The 16,249-nt window shown below is 44.6% G+C and overlaps 1 protein-coding gene across 4 annotated transcripts in view; it reads right to left on the bottom strand.

Annotated features, from left to right (window-relative positions):
* The window catches only part of agrn (agrin), a 256,145-nt gene that overhangs the window by 30,641 nt on the left and 209,255 nt on the right, over nucleotides 1–16,249 (bottom strand). For all 4 annotated transcript variants that reach the window (XM_044351206.1, XM_044351205.1, XM_044351207.1 and 1 more), the window contains 6 exons: nucleotides 15,763–15,906; nucleotides 14,115–14,239; nucleotides 13,858–13,963; nucleotides 9,141–9,593; nucleotides 6,689–6,814; nucleotides 1,978–2,105 (listed from right to left, as the gene is read on the bottom strand). In XM_044351206.1, the coding sequence (XP_044207141.1) occupies nucleotides 1,978–2,105; nucleotides 6,689–6,814; nucleotides 9,141–9,593; nucleotides 13,858–13,963; nucleotides 14,115–14,239; nucleotides 15,763–15,906 (1,082 nt within the window). The remainder of the gene's footprint in view (nucleotides 1–1,977; nucleotides 2,106–6,688; nucleotides 6,815–9,140; nucleotides 9,594–13,857; nucleotides 13,964–14,114; nucleotides 14,240–15,762; nucleotides 15,907–16,249) is intronic.

Consider the following 16,249-nt stretch of genomic DNA (forward strand, 5'->3'; position numbering starts at 1 on the left):
TTTTTATTTCCTTTCCCTACTCTTCTTTTAATTTATTTACTAATACGACAGAAATGGCTGCAAGTTGCTTCTTTGTGTGTGTGTGTGTGTGTGTGAACTGTATATCTGTGTATGTCCTTTGTGCATGTTTGTCCCTGTATGTATGTATGTGTGTGCTTGAAGATGAAGGGGGTGTTGGTTGCTGTCAAGTACTGCACCAGGCTTCAGAGACACAGCGCATTAACAAGTGCACACACACACACACACACACACACACACACACGCACAAATCGCTGTGAGGTAGTAGATGAGGTCCCAGTGGGGGCTAGTGACACCGATTCAACAGCTGGTAGATGTGTACTGAATACACAGACGCACACACACACACACACACACACACACACACACAAACACACACACGCGCGTCCCCATTTCATCAGAGGAGCAAGGCCCTGGCTTGACAACAGAGACATTTGTTCAAAGGTCTGAGCTCAACAGAGAAAACAGTGGAGAAATTCAACCGGGGTAAACCACCCGGGCCAAACTGTGATTACTGTACAGGCTCTGTGCCTGCCTGGACCCTGGCTGGCTAACAGCATCTGGCATCATGACCATCCAAACTTATGTGACTCAAATCCAGAATAAGGATTTGATATTTCAAAATATCTCCGACATCTTAATTAATCTCACATGAGATGCTGCTTTCTGATGCCGTGTGTTTGGGAAGCAATCGGCAAATTAGTTTTTGCATCATTCTGCGGAGAGCTGTTAGTTTTTTCGTGGTCCTCTTATATTGAACTTGAAGTCATTTCCTGAAGCTTCATGTAATATCTTTGCTAGCTCAGCTCTAAAGCTTGCATGCAGTGCTTGAAATTAAAAGCTATGCACCATTGAAATTCCGTGAAAATTCTGTCATAATTATCCGCAGTATATGTGAGGAAAATCCTGGTCTCAACATGATGAGAATTCTTTCTTAATGTTTGTGATGATAATTATTGCACCACCGCCGGCCGGTCGGAGTCATATTTTCTTGTGATCACGACATGAATCCTCACATTCCTTCCGAGGGATCACCTGATGTAACAGTTTGCCAATAGTTCCTTTTTTATTAAAAATCAAATCTCATCCAGGCAATGTTGTCTCCCTCTGATATGATGTATGTTCTTCTGTGACCGCGGCCAGAGAATATGTTCTTTATCATTGTTATTTTTCGATCAGATTTCTGACCCAGAGAAGTCACTCCTGACCAGTGTGGCAGAATATTACTCGGTAGCTTCAGGGGTGTCGATTCTGTAAAACCTTCAATGAAACCTGCCTGAAGGAGCTGAGAGAATTTGATTTGTCTGGCTCTCAGTGAAGACTTTTAGTGTCTCGTAATGCTTTCAATGATGTTTCAGAAGCTTTTCTACTCTTGACAAGAAGATTCTTGGGAAAACACAAAATTTAAAGTGAGGCTATGTAACTGTTGCTGAGCAGAAGACGCTGTATCCGTAAGTGGCTATGACAGGATAAAGTCACACTGAAACATTTCTTGAGTCAGTTGCTTTAAAGCTGCATCGATTGTTTGTTTGCTGAAAAAAAGGAGAAGTGCAGAAGTGGCGATTGTGATAATTCTCTGTTTTGTTTGTTACTACGAGCAACACCTTTCACACTACACGGTTATATTCATTATAATACAGTATCTTCAGTGTGCTGACCTTACAGTAGCTAACATTACCCACCATGAGCTACTGGTCATACCAGACCAAGTAAGTCTGTAGCAGCAAAACCTCTTAAAGTGCTAAACTGAGCCAAATTGCGTTTTATTGCTTCAATAAAATGTTCAACTTTTCATTTGTAAGAAAAAAAATGTTATTTCTTTCTTGTTATTTTTCTATTTCTTTAGAAAGGTACATTTTTACATTAATACGGGCGGAATATTGTCTTACAGCAGATTTGAACTATTAATATTGCTTGTAAAACTGTACTCGTAACCCTACTTGCTCCTACAGCACTTACAGCGCTCTCTATGCTGCGGGCCGTCTCTCCAAACAGCTCCGACTTAGGGTCTTCCATCTCGGGGGTGTAGAAAACTTCCTGTCCCTCCACCTGGTCCAAGTGCAGGAAACCGCTGAATCTCATGGTAGCTAGAAGAAGAGGGGGGAGGACGAAGACAGGAGATGTGATACCGAAACACCACAGCTCCAAATGTTTTTCTACCACTCAGTTCCCGTTGCCTTCACACAGTGCTCGCTTTAGGGTAGTGCCGGTTTTAGGGTTAGTGATGGATTTTGTGTTTGTGTGTGTTTGACAAGGGGAGGTTAGTGAGTTTGTTGCTGATTGCGTGGGGTTTGAGAAAGGGCTGGAGTTTGGCCATTAAAGGCGGCGGTGGAGGTTGTGGTGGTGGTGGTGGTGGTGGAAGAGGTGGATTGTGAGATATGAGGAGGGAAAGGAGGGAAGGGAAAGGTGGGAAATGGGCCAGTTTTACCAGACTGAGACTCGTCCCAAAAGCTGGCCGAGGCATGGAGGGCTGGGTAAAAAGACAACAAGTTAGACAGACACACAAATACATGAGGGAAAGAACAACACACACACTACAGATCAAACAACCCACAGGCACTTTAAAAGTGCCTTCCTCAGCAAAGAGAGATTCTCCCAGTGCAACCTTGAGGGTTATGTTGTCCAGCATCTATCAGCCCTCTATACTGTTTCTTCATACTCCCGCCAGAGAGGAGAGGGCTTGAAATAAAGCTGAAAGTGAAGGAGATCTGTGTATGTGTGTGTATGTGTGTGTGTGTGTGAGGTGAGAACGAAGGAGTATGCGAGATGCTGATGTCGGGCTTCAATGCCACTCGTAATCAACAGAACAAATTGTCCAAATCAATCATGGCTACCCCTGCATGAGCAACGCCAGGGAGATTGGGAAGAGCACTTGTATGATTATCGTGAAAGATAGCAGTAATTGTCTCCTTAATGCAGCCAGACTGGTGACTGACACAGCCTGGTTAAAATTGCATGAAAAGGACAGCAGACACCGCCGACGCACACACACGCACACACGTTCCCTCTGTCTCCCCCTCGTCTTTACAGTACTTTCATGGGCAGCACACATCGATTCAGATGTGACGGGGGCCATAAAATAGAGGCAAATGGGCGAGGTTTGGCCGATAAGACGGGCAGGGAAGAAAGAAAGAAAGAGAAGGGACGGAGAGAGAGATCTGACTTTTAATCTGCAAAGAAGACAAACATCAGAGAGGGTGATTTTCCAGCTCACTGCCGTGACGGACGTAAAGAGAGAAAGAAAGAGAGCGATAAAAGGCAGGACGGAGCTATTTGACTACCAGATTCTATTGAACTGTAAAACGTAATGGATGTGTCAGGCCTCCGTTGGCATATGGAAGAGTTTACAGTGGCTGGAGCTAAGTGTGCCATTAGCTTTCACATGAGCGTTTGCTGCCCATTATCTTTGATGTCATACCAATGGTATTACCTTGTTTAAATGTAACATATGGAGGGCCTGCAGTGATTTTTTTTAAATAACACATTAAGCTAAGACACCGACAATGCACCGAGGCCTTTTTTTTTGAGTCAAGCCAGAGTTCTCAGAGTAAGAGGTATCAATATCTGGACAAATATAGGCCAAAACTATCTCCATGGCTGCATACTACTACAGGTGGTTGATAACTTGGGTGAATACTTTCTTAACCAACGTCTGACATCCTGTGAATCTTTATGAGAGAACACAAAAGGGTTTCATAGATCTCCTCGAGTGTGTCAAAAGTACAGACTCAACTCAACCTTGAGCTGCTTCACTGTTCGAGGCCTCAGTAAAAATGTGAAGATTGAGACAGCGAACAATTAGTCCTTTTTTCTTTCGAGACAGTCCGTGTGCGTGTCGATAAATCGGACAGTACGTTGAGGTGGCGGCACAAGGATATTGTAGCATGAGGGACATGTTATTTCACTTCTAATGAGTGGAGGATCAGCTAATCCCTCCTCAGGAGGAAATAGATCCAGTGTATTGATCTGCCTATCGTGCTGCCTGCTTTTATTGGTAACACTTGAGCTGAATGAAGTATTGATCGCTGGTGTGCCTTCATTGTTGACTGAGATAAATATTTACAGGCTTTAGCGGATTTGTTACAACTGTTGTCTTACAGCTAAAACCTGTTACAGTTGCTTATACGGCACATGCTTCTGCCGTTTTTCAGGATTTGGGGCCAAATGTCATCAAATTCAACCTCGAAAGATGTGCTGTTCCATGTTTGAGCTCTGCTTGGCTCTAAATTCCCTGAAAGAGATAAATGGCGGGGGGGCTGATGAAGGCAAAAGGTGGGCTCATATCTTCAGAACACGTTGTGGATTGTGTGGCAGTGAACTGTGCTGGTTTATTGGAAGGCTTTGGAAACGTAACTCTGCTCCCGGGGGATCTCCAGGAGAGAATCCCTCCTTTCACAATCAGTCAGACTAACTCTCGCACACTGTCTAACTAGCAATGATACTTTTATTTGCGACCTTTCGGTGCTAGAACTTCGTTTCGGTGAAATGATGCAAATAAATGTATCACTGGAAGTTAGACAGTGTGCGAAAGTTTGTTTGCAATTTCCGATCCATTCGTCCCTCTCCTATGCACCTGTCTCTTGAAATAGATGTGCGAAGTGTTCTTCTGTTCACAATCAGTCAAGACTAACACCACCGGGACAAATAGAGAGCAGAATTCAACTGAGGGAGAGGGAGAGAGAGATAGAGAGGCAAAGGGGAGAAAGGAGCCCTTTATCTTTATGAACTGAGTCTGGCAGAAGGCACTGATTGGTACAACAGCGGCCTCTGGTAGTCTCTCAACTCTCTCCCTACTCAACTCCTCAGAGAAATGAACTGATGCAAGACTGGATTGAGATTGACTGGGCTGAGGGAGAGAAAAGAGTGAGATATAGCTCAAGAGGGAGATACTGAACAGTGGCACGGACTGATAAAGAAGAATGTTTGTGTGTGTGTGTGGGGGGGGATAAAAGCAGGTGGGAGATTAAAAGAAAAGGAAAGAAGGTGAAGGAAGACAGAAAAAGCAGGAATAGAGACACTGACGGTTATTTATAAACCAAAGCGGAGGGGACCTAAAATATGATGTTGACGCATGTATCAAACCAAAGTTCTTTCAAAAATCTGGAGGAAAACTAGAGAAAATGAAACTCACTGGGGATCAGGCAGGGTACGACGAATATCAGAGTCGGACTGTCAAGTGTTGTCAAATTCATAAACATGGATTACCGAGGTCAGACTTAAGGTGTCACTTTGTGTTTTTTTAATTTCCTGCCACCTGCCATTTTGATCATTTACATATGATGATGAGGTGATTCATGAGAGCACCGCTGTAGAAAAAAATACCACCTGTTCATCTGGTTGTTTAAGGCAGATGGCACAATATTACTATTCCTGAGGTAAACATTAAATATGAAATAATAATGTGTTGATTCTCAGTGTATCAACAAACTAGGGTTTTTAAATTGAAGACAGAAGTTTAACAGAGAAAAAAGGAGGAGAGATCACATAGAAGAGAAAGAGACAAGTATTCTCTGCAGTGTCATTCAGGACAGTGATGTACAGGTCGAAATAGTTGATTGTTTGCATATGACGTCAGCAGTTTTAACATTAAGAATGACAGAGAGCCAAACAGGAAAGTCTGCTCCATAAATTAGAAAAACTAGTTCAAAATCACATTGACTTTCGTAATAATAGATATTACCATCTGTACTGTTGTACTATCTGTACAACATAAACTTGCTTAACAACATGTTGTGGGGATGACAAGGTTGATGGGTATTTTTGAAATTATGTGATATTGTAGTGTTTAAAAACTATTTTTGGTTTTAGCGACATAAAACGAACACTTTCCCACAAGCCCTAGACGGCAGACTGAGGACTGAAGCAAAACACTGCACCATTATGCTAAAAGAAAATGTTGAAAAAAGTCTTTAGACAGTGACTACAGTTAAAAAAAAGAGAGCGTGGGTGGATATCATAAATAAGGAAAAGACACCTGACTAGTAAAATTTAAAAGAATAGTTTAACATTTTGGGAAATACATGTATTCACTGTTAACGTCATGTCAGTGTGTTAGGTACGGGACCGGAGTCAAGAGGTGATTAGCTTAGCTGAAAGCACATGGGAAGCAGCTAGGAAACAGCACATGACTCACTAAAAAACCATACTGAATCATATTTACATATCTGTTTGTACACTGCTAAACAAACAGGATACAATGTGTTAATTAGTCAGCTTTAGAGGTGCTGGTATGTATATTTTTGAACATTGCATCGAACCAGGCTAGCTGTTTCCCCCATTGCCTTTATGCTATGCTAATCACCTCCCAGCTCTGCAAGCAATAATCATATTTGCAGTTTGTTTTCTTTGCAGTTATTTGAATGCTAACAAAGTATTTGTTGTATAAATTTGTTAGAATCACACTAACTAATTGCAAGTGCTATTGTAGATACTCATTTACTGTATCTGAACATGTTATGTTTTTTCAGAAAGACCAATTAAAGAAACCCTCAATAGAGGTTGAACTTCTGTGACTTTACAGAAGCTAGAGTTAGCGTTAGAACGATACTTAGCACTGAAGTGATCTCAGGATTTCAGCTCTCTTATCAAAATCTTATTATGCAGTACCAGCAGATATGAACAAAACCAAAGGTAGGTAATTAGAAGGTAGAGAAAGGGACATTTGACTTACAGGGACAGTTGGCGCCCTCTGGAGTGCTGGACGGTGTCTTGCCGTCAGGGCAGCAGCCGAACGCCATGTTGTCACAGGAAGACCTGTCCTCAGCTGTGGGTACAGTGGTGCTTGCCACTGTGGGACCTGGGGGTGATACACAGGGGCTCATAATAATTCATGAAGCCTCGAAAAAATGTATTAATTCAAGGCAGCTTATCTCATAGACCCAGAGGAGACTATTTTTTAAAGACTTCTTAGGCTCTGAGGACGGGTAATGTTTCTAAGGTCAAAACCTACAACTTATGCAGATGCCTGTGTGTTCACAGTGTGCTGACTGGTGATTGGACGCTAATAGAGGCATCTGTCAGGAGTGATTATATGGCATTTTCATGGGAATTCATTCTACACCTGGAACTCATTTTGTCAGGCAGAGAACACATAATGGGCACTGTTACCACTTATGTCACACACAGAGCACTTTTAATGATGAGGGGATGTGATAACTGCTCACTGCTCATTGGCTGACAGTTGCATTCAAGGCTTTCCAGGAGGAAAAAAAAAAACCATACAGTCGTGTTTGCATTACCCTCACTGTATATCTGGCTATCTTGGGACATAAAAGGCATAAAAGTGGCTGGTCTCTCTCTCTCTGAAGGATGATAGCGTGTAACCACAGCGGACCTCCGTCCTCTCTAATGATGGTTTTGGTGGAGGGGGTGTCTTGGTCGAAACCGCTCAGTTTATGGGCGCACAGAGATTAGAAATAATCGCGGCGGCAAACAGCTAGCGGCTAAACAAGTCGTAAAGACGTCAGAGGCGAGGGACGTCCTGCTCAAGGACTCGCGGTCAAAGGAAGCGGGAGGAGGGAGGAGGAGGGGGAGAAGGGGGGGGGGGGAGAGGCTGGGGTTTATAGGGCATCTGCTGGTGTGTGGTCTGCAGATTTACAGATGCTGGGCTGAAGAGGAGAGCGATGGTGGGGGAAAGAGGGCAGTGCGGTACAGCAAGGGGACTCTGCATGACTCCAGTGGGAGCCATGAAAACTGTCAAATATATACACACACACACACACACACACACACACACTCTATCACACCGACAGAGAAAAGTGCAGATTTCAACAGAGCACAGATACAAAAACACATGCACACACACACCTTTGACCTGCTCACATTTATATACTCAGACAGTGATATGTGCTCTCAGAATTGGACAAACTCAGTGACATGAGGAGAGGGAGATAAGACTTAAACACACAAAACATAAGATAGGACTCCAGCATATTGTACATATACATATATATATATATATATATATACACACACACATATATATATATATATATAAATATATAACACACTGGTAGCCCTCACAAACACATACATACAATCATGGAAAAACTGCTTGTTACAGAGTTTAAATGTCCATGTCGAAATCTTCTGCACTGCACAATCTTCTCATCTGCTCACATTTTCATGCTCACAGATTGATGTGAGCGAGAGTACTTCTGCACGCAAGCACAATGTAATGTAGGGTACATTTTACACACATACAAACACACACACACACATACACACACACACACAGCCACAAGACAGCGGGTCTCCTTGGCAGACAGGCTACATGCTCCTCGCGTCACCGAGCACTCTGGTCAGCCTCTGACAAGAGAATAAATCTAAGACTCGGGGAGAAAGAACGAGGGAGGAGGAGGAAGAGCTGAGGAAGAGCACATTGGGGCCACGCTGTTCCATCAATCCTATCCTGTTACTGCAAGCTGTCAGGCGAGGTGGATGGATGGAAGGAAAAAAAACAACAACAAAAGGTCTGATTGAAAAGTCTCAGTCATCCCTTGTTGTCCAAGCGGAGGCCCAGAAACCGCAGCTGGCTGTTACAGTCAGAGGGGCATGTCGAGAAAGATTTGAGACTAGTCATGTGACAAGGTACACACCCTCCACACACACTTACACCTCAACCTCCCAGTCACATCAGCCTGTCAAGTCAGGCTCCAGAGATCCCCAGATGCGGGCCAACAGTTTCATCTGGCCTGTCGAGAGTGTATTTTACAGAGCCTGGGTTTGTTTTGCTAGCTGTTGAGAGTGAGCGCGCCGGTGGAATGGGAGAAAAGCGCATGGGTGATGTAGCAACAGTGATCCATACAAATAGATTCCTTTCTGTCTGAAATTGAGATATACATCATATGCAAGTGGAGATGTTACCAACATCATCTGTTTATAAAGATTTCTCTTCCCTGCATGCTTGACTTTTATACTTGTCTCCCTAAAACAATTTGCATACAAATACATAAGCCTGTGCTGATCTTAATGTAACTTTCCATTAACAGATGATAGCATGAATGTGTTATGATGTCAGCTAAGAAGAGACTATGAGTTTGTCCAACACTTATTGAAAATAAGCCCCTCCTACACACCTCTCAAAGCATTATGGGTAATGAAGTGAAAGAGCAGGGATTTACCGACAGGCTCCTCTGCCCCACTGGCCTCTGTTGGGACGCCGCTACCGGCTTCCTCTTCCAGATCCTCCTCCCCCTCCTCTGTCTGGTCGTCTCCGCTTGGCTCCCCGCTGCCCGAGCCCTCGAAGGAGACCGCAGCAGCGGAGGGGGTAGGCCTGCTGCGAGAGGAGGAGGTGGTGGTGGTGGCGGCGGCTGCGGCGGTGGACCGCGGCGGCTGAGGCTGGGTGTGGATGGAGTGGCGGTGGTTTGATCGCGAGGGTTTGTGGGTGATGGTGGAAGAGGGGGTGGTGGCCGGGGACGGCTCTGTCTCTGTCTCCGTTGTCCTCGGAGGCGGGATGGCCCACACCACGTTGGGGTGGAGGGGGGCAGGGGTGGTGATAGTGGCGGCGGAGGTTGAGCTGGGGTGAGAGGCGGGGGGGATAAGGGTGGGTCGTTCTGCCGGCTCGGAGATGGTTTCTGGTGGAGGGAAGGGGAGGAAGCAAGGAATGGATGAATGACTGAGCAAAGATGGAAATGTTTGATTTTGCTTCACCTAACTCCATTACAACCTCAAAAATCACACCAGAGGAAATAAAAACATCATTAGCCAATTATGCATATCAAAATCACTTAACGATTATCCCAACCTACTGTTGACAATAACCTTTTTACTTCTGCATCTATTGGATGATTATGGCTTTTTTTTTAATCCTCTAACCTTTCTCCCTGATGCTCAACAATTTCATTACGATATTACATTAAAATGAACACACAAATACACAGACTCCCATTTGTAAAATCAACCTTTGATTAAAAACCCTGCAATGGATGAGATGTGAGGAATCTTTATTTGACAAACCTTAAGTAATGAAAGTGCATCCATATGCATGAATATGGAATATGCCAACAGATGACATTCACAGTTACATTCACTGCAGTGTGTTTCGCCTGCAGATGAGTTATGTTGCCCACACAGGGTTAAACCACTCCAGTTGATGTTGATGCATGGTGTGTAGTGCATGTTTGTGCTTCTGTGTGTACACATATGGCATACATTTGTGCGCACAATATGCATGTTTGTGTGGTGCATGCATTCTGTGCCAATGCCTATGAATTATATATCCATATTCAAATGCTGCCCTCCAGTAGCAAAGCTTTAATCACCAACAGCCAGTGCCTCCGGTGATGAATGATTGATAGAAATGGGGCAAAAAAAGCCGGCTTTAACTCCGGCTTCAAAGACGGCAGACTGCTGCTTGCAGAGAGCATGAGCATCCGTCAACGCCAACACAAACATACTGCTGTCAACAGACGCACACAAACACGTACACAACATGCAGCAAAAAAAAATCACTCCAAATAAGGGAGAGAGAAGAGGCTCTCTGTAGAGAGACCATCATTACCGATGCAAAAAAGCTCTGGTGCAAAAGGACAAACAGTCTGGGATAAAAGAACGATAAATAGGACAAAAACTCCTGAGGGGGAGAAGTGAGTTGGCAGGGCGATGCTACGTAAGTGAGCACTTCAGATTTAGCTGAGGCAGGCAGGCGTGACAATACTGTCATTCTTCCTTTACTTCTTTACGTCCCATGAGTATAAATATGTGTGGGTGAAATGAACAGAAGATAAAAAAAAAAAAAAACCCTATACCGTAGATTTGCGCCTCATTAGGATTTGCCTAACATTATGTGTAGGACTTAATTACACTGCTATAATCGCCTATTTGATCGGCAATTATTCACCGATGTGTGAAATGTGATACCTACTGAGACGGCAGAAAGCCTGGGAGACACACCGGATGTCAGATTAAAGCTCAGCAGATATTTGTATATAGAGAGATTTGGAGTGGAGTGCAAAGAGCAGAGATGCTATCACCAAGAATGGTGGCTTGCATTGCCTTTCCTCTTGGCTACACCTGTCAGTCAGGTGCCAAGCTTAGCGTCAGGTGGCTTGCACCCTGGGAAGTGCCTAATGTGTGTTTGGGTGTGTGTGCATATCATGAGCAGTGAGCTCTGTGACATGGGATAAGGAAAGAAAAGAAAAAAATACGTCTGAAATAGGGAAGAAGGACTGGCGGCTAATGCTTCCCTTAATCAGGTTTAACACTCCATTTGCCTTTTTTTTGTGCTTTTTTTCCTCTCAGCGGGGCAATGGACAGTAATGTCACCGTGTGGAGAGAGAGAAAAAAATCATAGTCATCTTGGCTTGTCTCAGCCGTGTAGTTATTGTTGAAAGGTGGTTATTAAGACTGTTTGTGGTGTCAGCTGCGCCCGGTGAAGAGGAGGAATCTGGATATAGGCGACTGAAAGGGAAAAGACAAGGGAACCACACAGCCCAGAAGAAGAAAATGATAGTGACAAAATGCCTAAACAAAAGGGTTTCAATCTGAAACAAAAAAAACAGGTTAACAAAGCTAGCAGTGGGAGAAGATGGCGAGGCAAACAGTGGGAACAGAATGAGGGATTGAATAATGAGAGAAAATCGCAGGACACGGAGGAGAGATGGTGAAGGCAACAGAACCCTGACTAACACGCAGGCGGAGGGCTGCTGATGCCATATGCTGGCATTCGTTGCCAATTTGCTGCAAACCTACAGGTGATAACACCATATGGGGGAGGCAGGTCATTGCCAACTTGGTGGCCATTTTCCCCCGGCGCCAAAATTTGCTCATTGGTCCAAATGCCCTCCCTCTGGTGCTTGGTACAGTAGCTCTTGCTTTTTTTTTCGCCGGTTTTCTCACATATCGCCTAATCTTTTGCTTAGACACAGGAAAGAAGGCGAGAAACTCCTCCCTATACCCCGTGGCTGCACTGTTGTTTAGCTCAGGACTTCTGAGGGAGCTGGGTAACATCACACTCAGCTGCGAGTTCACTGTTGAAAGCAGAAAGATTTGAAGGAGCTCCTTCAGCAGGATTAGTGTGAATTTATCTTGGCCTGCCCATTAGTGACAGACTGTGCTGCAGTAGTCATACTCGCTGGTATAATAAAAAGTTCCAACAGATCAATGATGTTAAAAAAAAGATCAATATTCACTCATTTATATAGGCCCTTGGCATTGCTCTCTTGTCAAACCACATAGCAGCTCGGTGAGCATTAGCATGCCACAGAGCTAAAGCCGGGTGTCTGGAAGGACTGCATGTAAACAGCGGGAGGGAGGGCAGGCAGGGCTGCGGCGTGGTGAGGGGTGGAGGCAGAGCAAATGCTAATTCGCACCCAGCCACACGTGAAATGAGCTCGAGATCTAACCCCCAAGCCGACAGCAGCGGCGGAGCAGCTACCCGCGGTGCGACCGCATCCGGGAGAAGAAATTAAAAGATCCTCTGTGGCTGTCGGAGGGCCCGAGCGCTCGCCTGTCTGTTCCTCCCCCGAGGGTTCGATAGAGAAAAGAGTCCGCTGTGAGGCGTCTTCTTGTCTTCTGTGCGCAGCAATGCTAGGTGAGGGATTACACACAACCCACATCTCTATTGCCAGGCAACAGAGGAATCTAAAACCAGACTGGATTTTGGCTCCTTTTGCTGGTAACCCACGGCACTGAATTTGTAATTACCAGATGTTCAGGGACTTATCAAAGCCATGTCGATCTCTTGCTGTGCATATTTGTATTTTTTATCAGTCTACCTTCAACTGCAATTCCACACAGACTATGTCATCAGCTATACCACCTACGGATATGACCCAGTTGGTGGAGGAGGAGAGGACTGTGCTTTTCTGACGACACTGTATTTGGTCACCTGATTCCACTGAGCGATGAGGTGAGTGAACATTTTTCCACCCAAAAATCCTAGACACCTGGCAGTGGCTCATGGCCAGAACCACGCAGCTGGCACTCCTCTTCCCCACTGCGCTGGCCGACGGCATTTCTAGAACCCTGTTGTGATGCAAGCTGGCAGTCGGCGCGACAACTTCACTGTACATGAAAGCCGTGGCCTTGGCGTTTGTCCCAGCACCTATTACACCGATCCAAACAGTGTCCATCAGCATCTGGACAAAGGGGCCAGAGCTGTACCTTTTACTCAGTACACATGTACTCTACATCCGCCATCACACTGAAACAACATAGTGTTCCTGGCAGTGTGAAACTGCGAAGGGATTGACGCATTTCCCAACAGGGGGGTTTGGACTTGAAGCCAAATCTCAAAAGAGGGGCGAGAAAGCAAAGAGGAAGTGTCATTGCTATCTCAGACTCCAGTCAAACTACAACACCCTTGTTTTTCTTCCTCTCTTACTCCTTCATACTTTTCTCCGCACATGAGTTTGCTGTCACCTGGCAGTCCACGTGCAAGGGGAGGGCAGGGCTTACTTTACTGTACTCTATGTACTCAGCGAAATGAACTAAATATTTGCTACCAGACAATCATAATCACAGAGCTTGAGAAAGCGCAGTATTACAAACAATGAAAGGCAAAATTCTCAGAAGAGAGCTTGAATACTGATGACTCCTTACACTTTGATCTTATCCATGAATCAGACATGTGTCTTTTGAAATAAAAACTGGGATTTGCCTAATCACAAATAAGCATCACTGCTCCCACTGCTATCATGTAGACACAAAATCCAAGCTAAATTTGCATTCACAATGCTGTGACTTCACTTTCTGAGACAGATAGATGGATAGGAGGAGAAACAGCAGGAGGGGGATAATTTGTGGCCCACGGCTCTGCTCATTATCTTCTGATAGGGGCCTGACAACAGTTGGCCATCCTTGCGATGTGTGATGCATGGAGGCTTCCACTGGGCTCACCTGTGCATTGTCCAAAGTGTTGCACTGTGATGTCCTTGTCCTGCCTACAGGCTATGGTCCTCAGCTGGCACTGGTCAGCATAGGTCACCCCATCTGAGCCACACACCTGCTCCACGGTGACAGAGATGGAGAGAGCGGAGATGGGAACACATGTTAACTCCCTGTAGACCACTGAAGAAATGTCTTTCAGTTTAGGTTGCAAACTTGTGGATCAAACTACTTGTTTCTCCAAAATGCAGATAGTTTGAAGAACCCACCTTGGTTTTGTTTTTCTCATCGCAGTCAGGCGAAGGACACTCACAGTGGGCTTGGCCGTTCTCCTCGATGCAAGAAGCTCCAAAATTGCACACCAACTCTTCACATGAAGTCATGGTATTTGGACCTGTGGAAGAAATAGTTTATGTTGTTAGTTATGCATTCTGTACAGTCCCATACTCATATAGTTTATAGAGTCGAGCTGCTTTATGAATTCTGATTGTGGTAGTTGTGTGAAAATGTGAAGCTAAATTAAAAGGTAAATAGGCATGCATATTTATTGTCAAAGTTTCACAACTACAGAACATTTGCTTACTTTTATTAAGTGAGCAAAAGTTCCGCCTGTTAAACAGCCACTTGAAGAAAATTTGTTTCTCAAAATGCGTAAAGTCAGATGAAATTTAAAAAGTAATTAACCAAAAATAAATGCTTGAGTCCTTATCACATTTATATGGTATACACTGTATATCAGTGTAATAGTAATATCCTTGCTGTTGTTGCTGCTGCTTCACAGCGTGCCACTGACGCCCCCCTGCCCCCTCCTACACCACTCTGGGTGATTTTTAAATGTGTGTGGGCCTTAAACAGGCTGAAAGACAGTGTTCATTACTCTGTATGTTATTCTCAAATTGAGTGACCTGTTTCTAGTCTCTTTACAACCACAGTATGGTACTGATAATGTAATCATAAGATTGTCTAGTTACCTGTTCATCACACTGTGTGAATTATTCATAGTTTCACAGACAGCATTTTCCCCTAACTGCCTTACTACTGTAAAAGTGAGTATCTTTCGAGTTGTGTAAAGGTGTGCACTCAGGATATTTTGGCTGTGCCATTTTTTTTCACACATCTTTCCCGAAGCTCTCCAAAGGAGCGTTTGAAGCCTTGAAGTTGCCGCAGCAGGAGCTGCAGCCGGCGAGCCCACCATCCACCCGGCGGGCTGTGAGTGTGGGGTCTTTGCATTGTTGCAACATCACAGAGGCTTAGAGTACCCCCCACCCATTGGCGCTTGCTTTCATGTGCCACCACCTCTCAGTACCTTGTCTTTTCATCTGGTAGGGTGTATGGCAGAGTGCCCCACCACTGTGCCGGGACTGCTGGCTTCATTAAGTGTTTGACTTCTAGTCGATATCCAATGGTGCATCTTAATCAAGGAGCTGCAGGCCTCCACAGCAGGAACTAACCTTTCCTTCAACTGGCTTTTTAGCTTGTGCAATCACTGGGGCTGTTTTCATTATTAATCCAAGTAATCAATAGTCCTTATGCAGAAGTATAAACATACAAGTGTATATACAAGAATCATTCAAAATGGAGTATGATGAGAGAAAATAAAATATCAATGGGCGATGTGTCATGCGCATGTCATTTCTACAGTCCAGTATTTTCCTAATCACTATTGATTTACTGGCCTGCAGCCGCTTCCTCCCTATGCCAATAAACTAGATGGATGTGAAAAACAGACAGAGAAAGAACTGGCTGCTATGAGGCTGATCCAAGGATATGGCAAGTGATAGAAAACACTTCAGAATGATGGAGAAAAGCAGGGACAAAAGGGAAAAAGTGTGTGTGTGTGTGTGTGTGTGTGTGTGTGTTCATGTTGGTGTGGTTTATTAACACTCCACTGGTTGCCTTGGTACTCTCTCTTATTACCTTTGTCGCAGCCATTCATGCCCATCTTGCTTCCATCTGGACACACATTGCACTTCATGCCCTTCACTCCTGTCTTGCAGGAACACAGACCCGACATCTGTTCGCAGTCGTCCCGGACGGAGCCCGTAGCGTCGCAGTTACATGCTGCCATGGAGAGGTGGAGGAAAAAGGAAGACAGGAAGAGAAAGATTGATGAGAAAAAAAGTCAATTAAGGGTAATGACGGCAAGAGGGATAAGATTAACTTGGTTCATTTAGTGTACAAGGTATGTTGGAGGCAACCTTAGCCTCTGAACTTGGCTTGTGATTCATCTTTGTTTCAGAGTCAAGGGTTGGGAATTGTTCAACCCAGCCTAAGGGGCCACAAAGGAGGGAGGAGGAGGAGGAGGAGAAAGAGGAGGAGGATGAGTACGTAACAGAAACTCAAGAAAACAACCCTAGGGAAGGACATCAACCCCATCATGTTCCTGGAATCAATGATGTGTTTT

The sequence above is a fragment of the Thunnus albacares genome, chromosome 5 (assembly GCF_914725855.1).
Source record: "Thunnus albacares chromosome 5, fThuAlb1.1, whole genome shotgun sequence".
In the NCBI taxonomy this organism is placed as follows: domain Eukaryota; kingdom Metazoa; phylum Chordata; class Actinopteri; order Scombriformes; family Scombridae; genus Thunnus; species Thunnus albacares.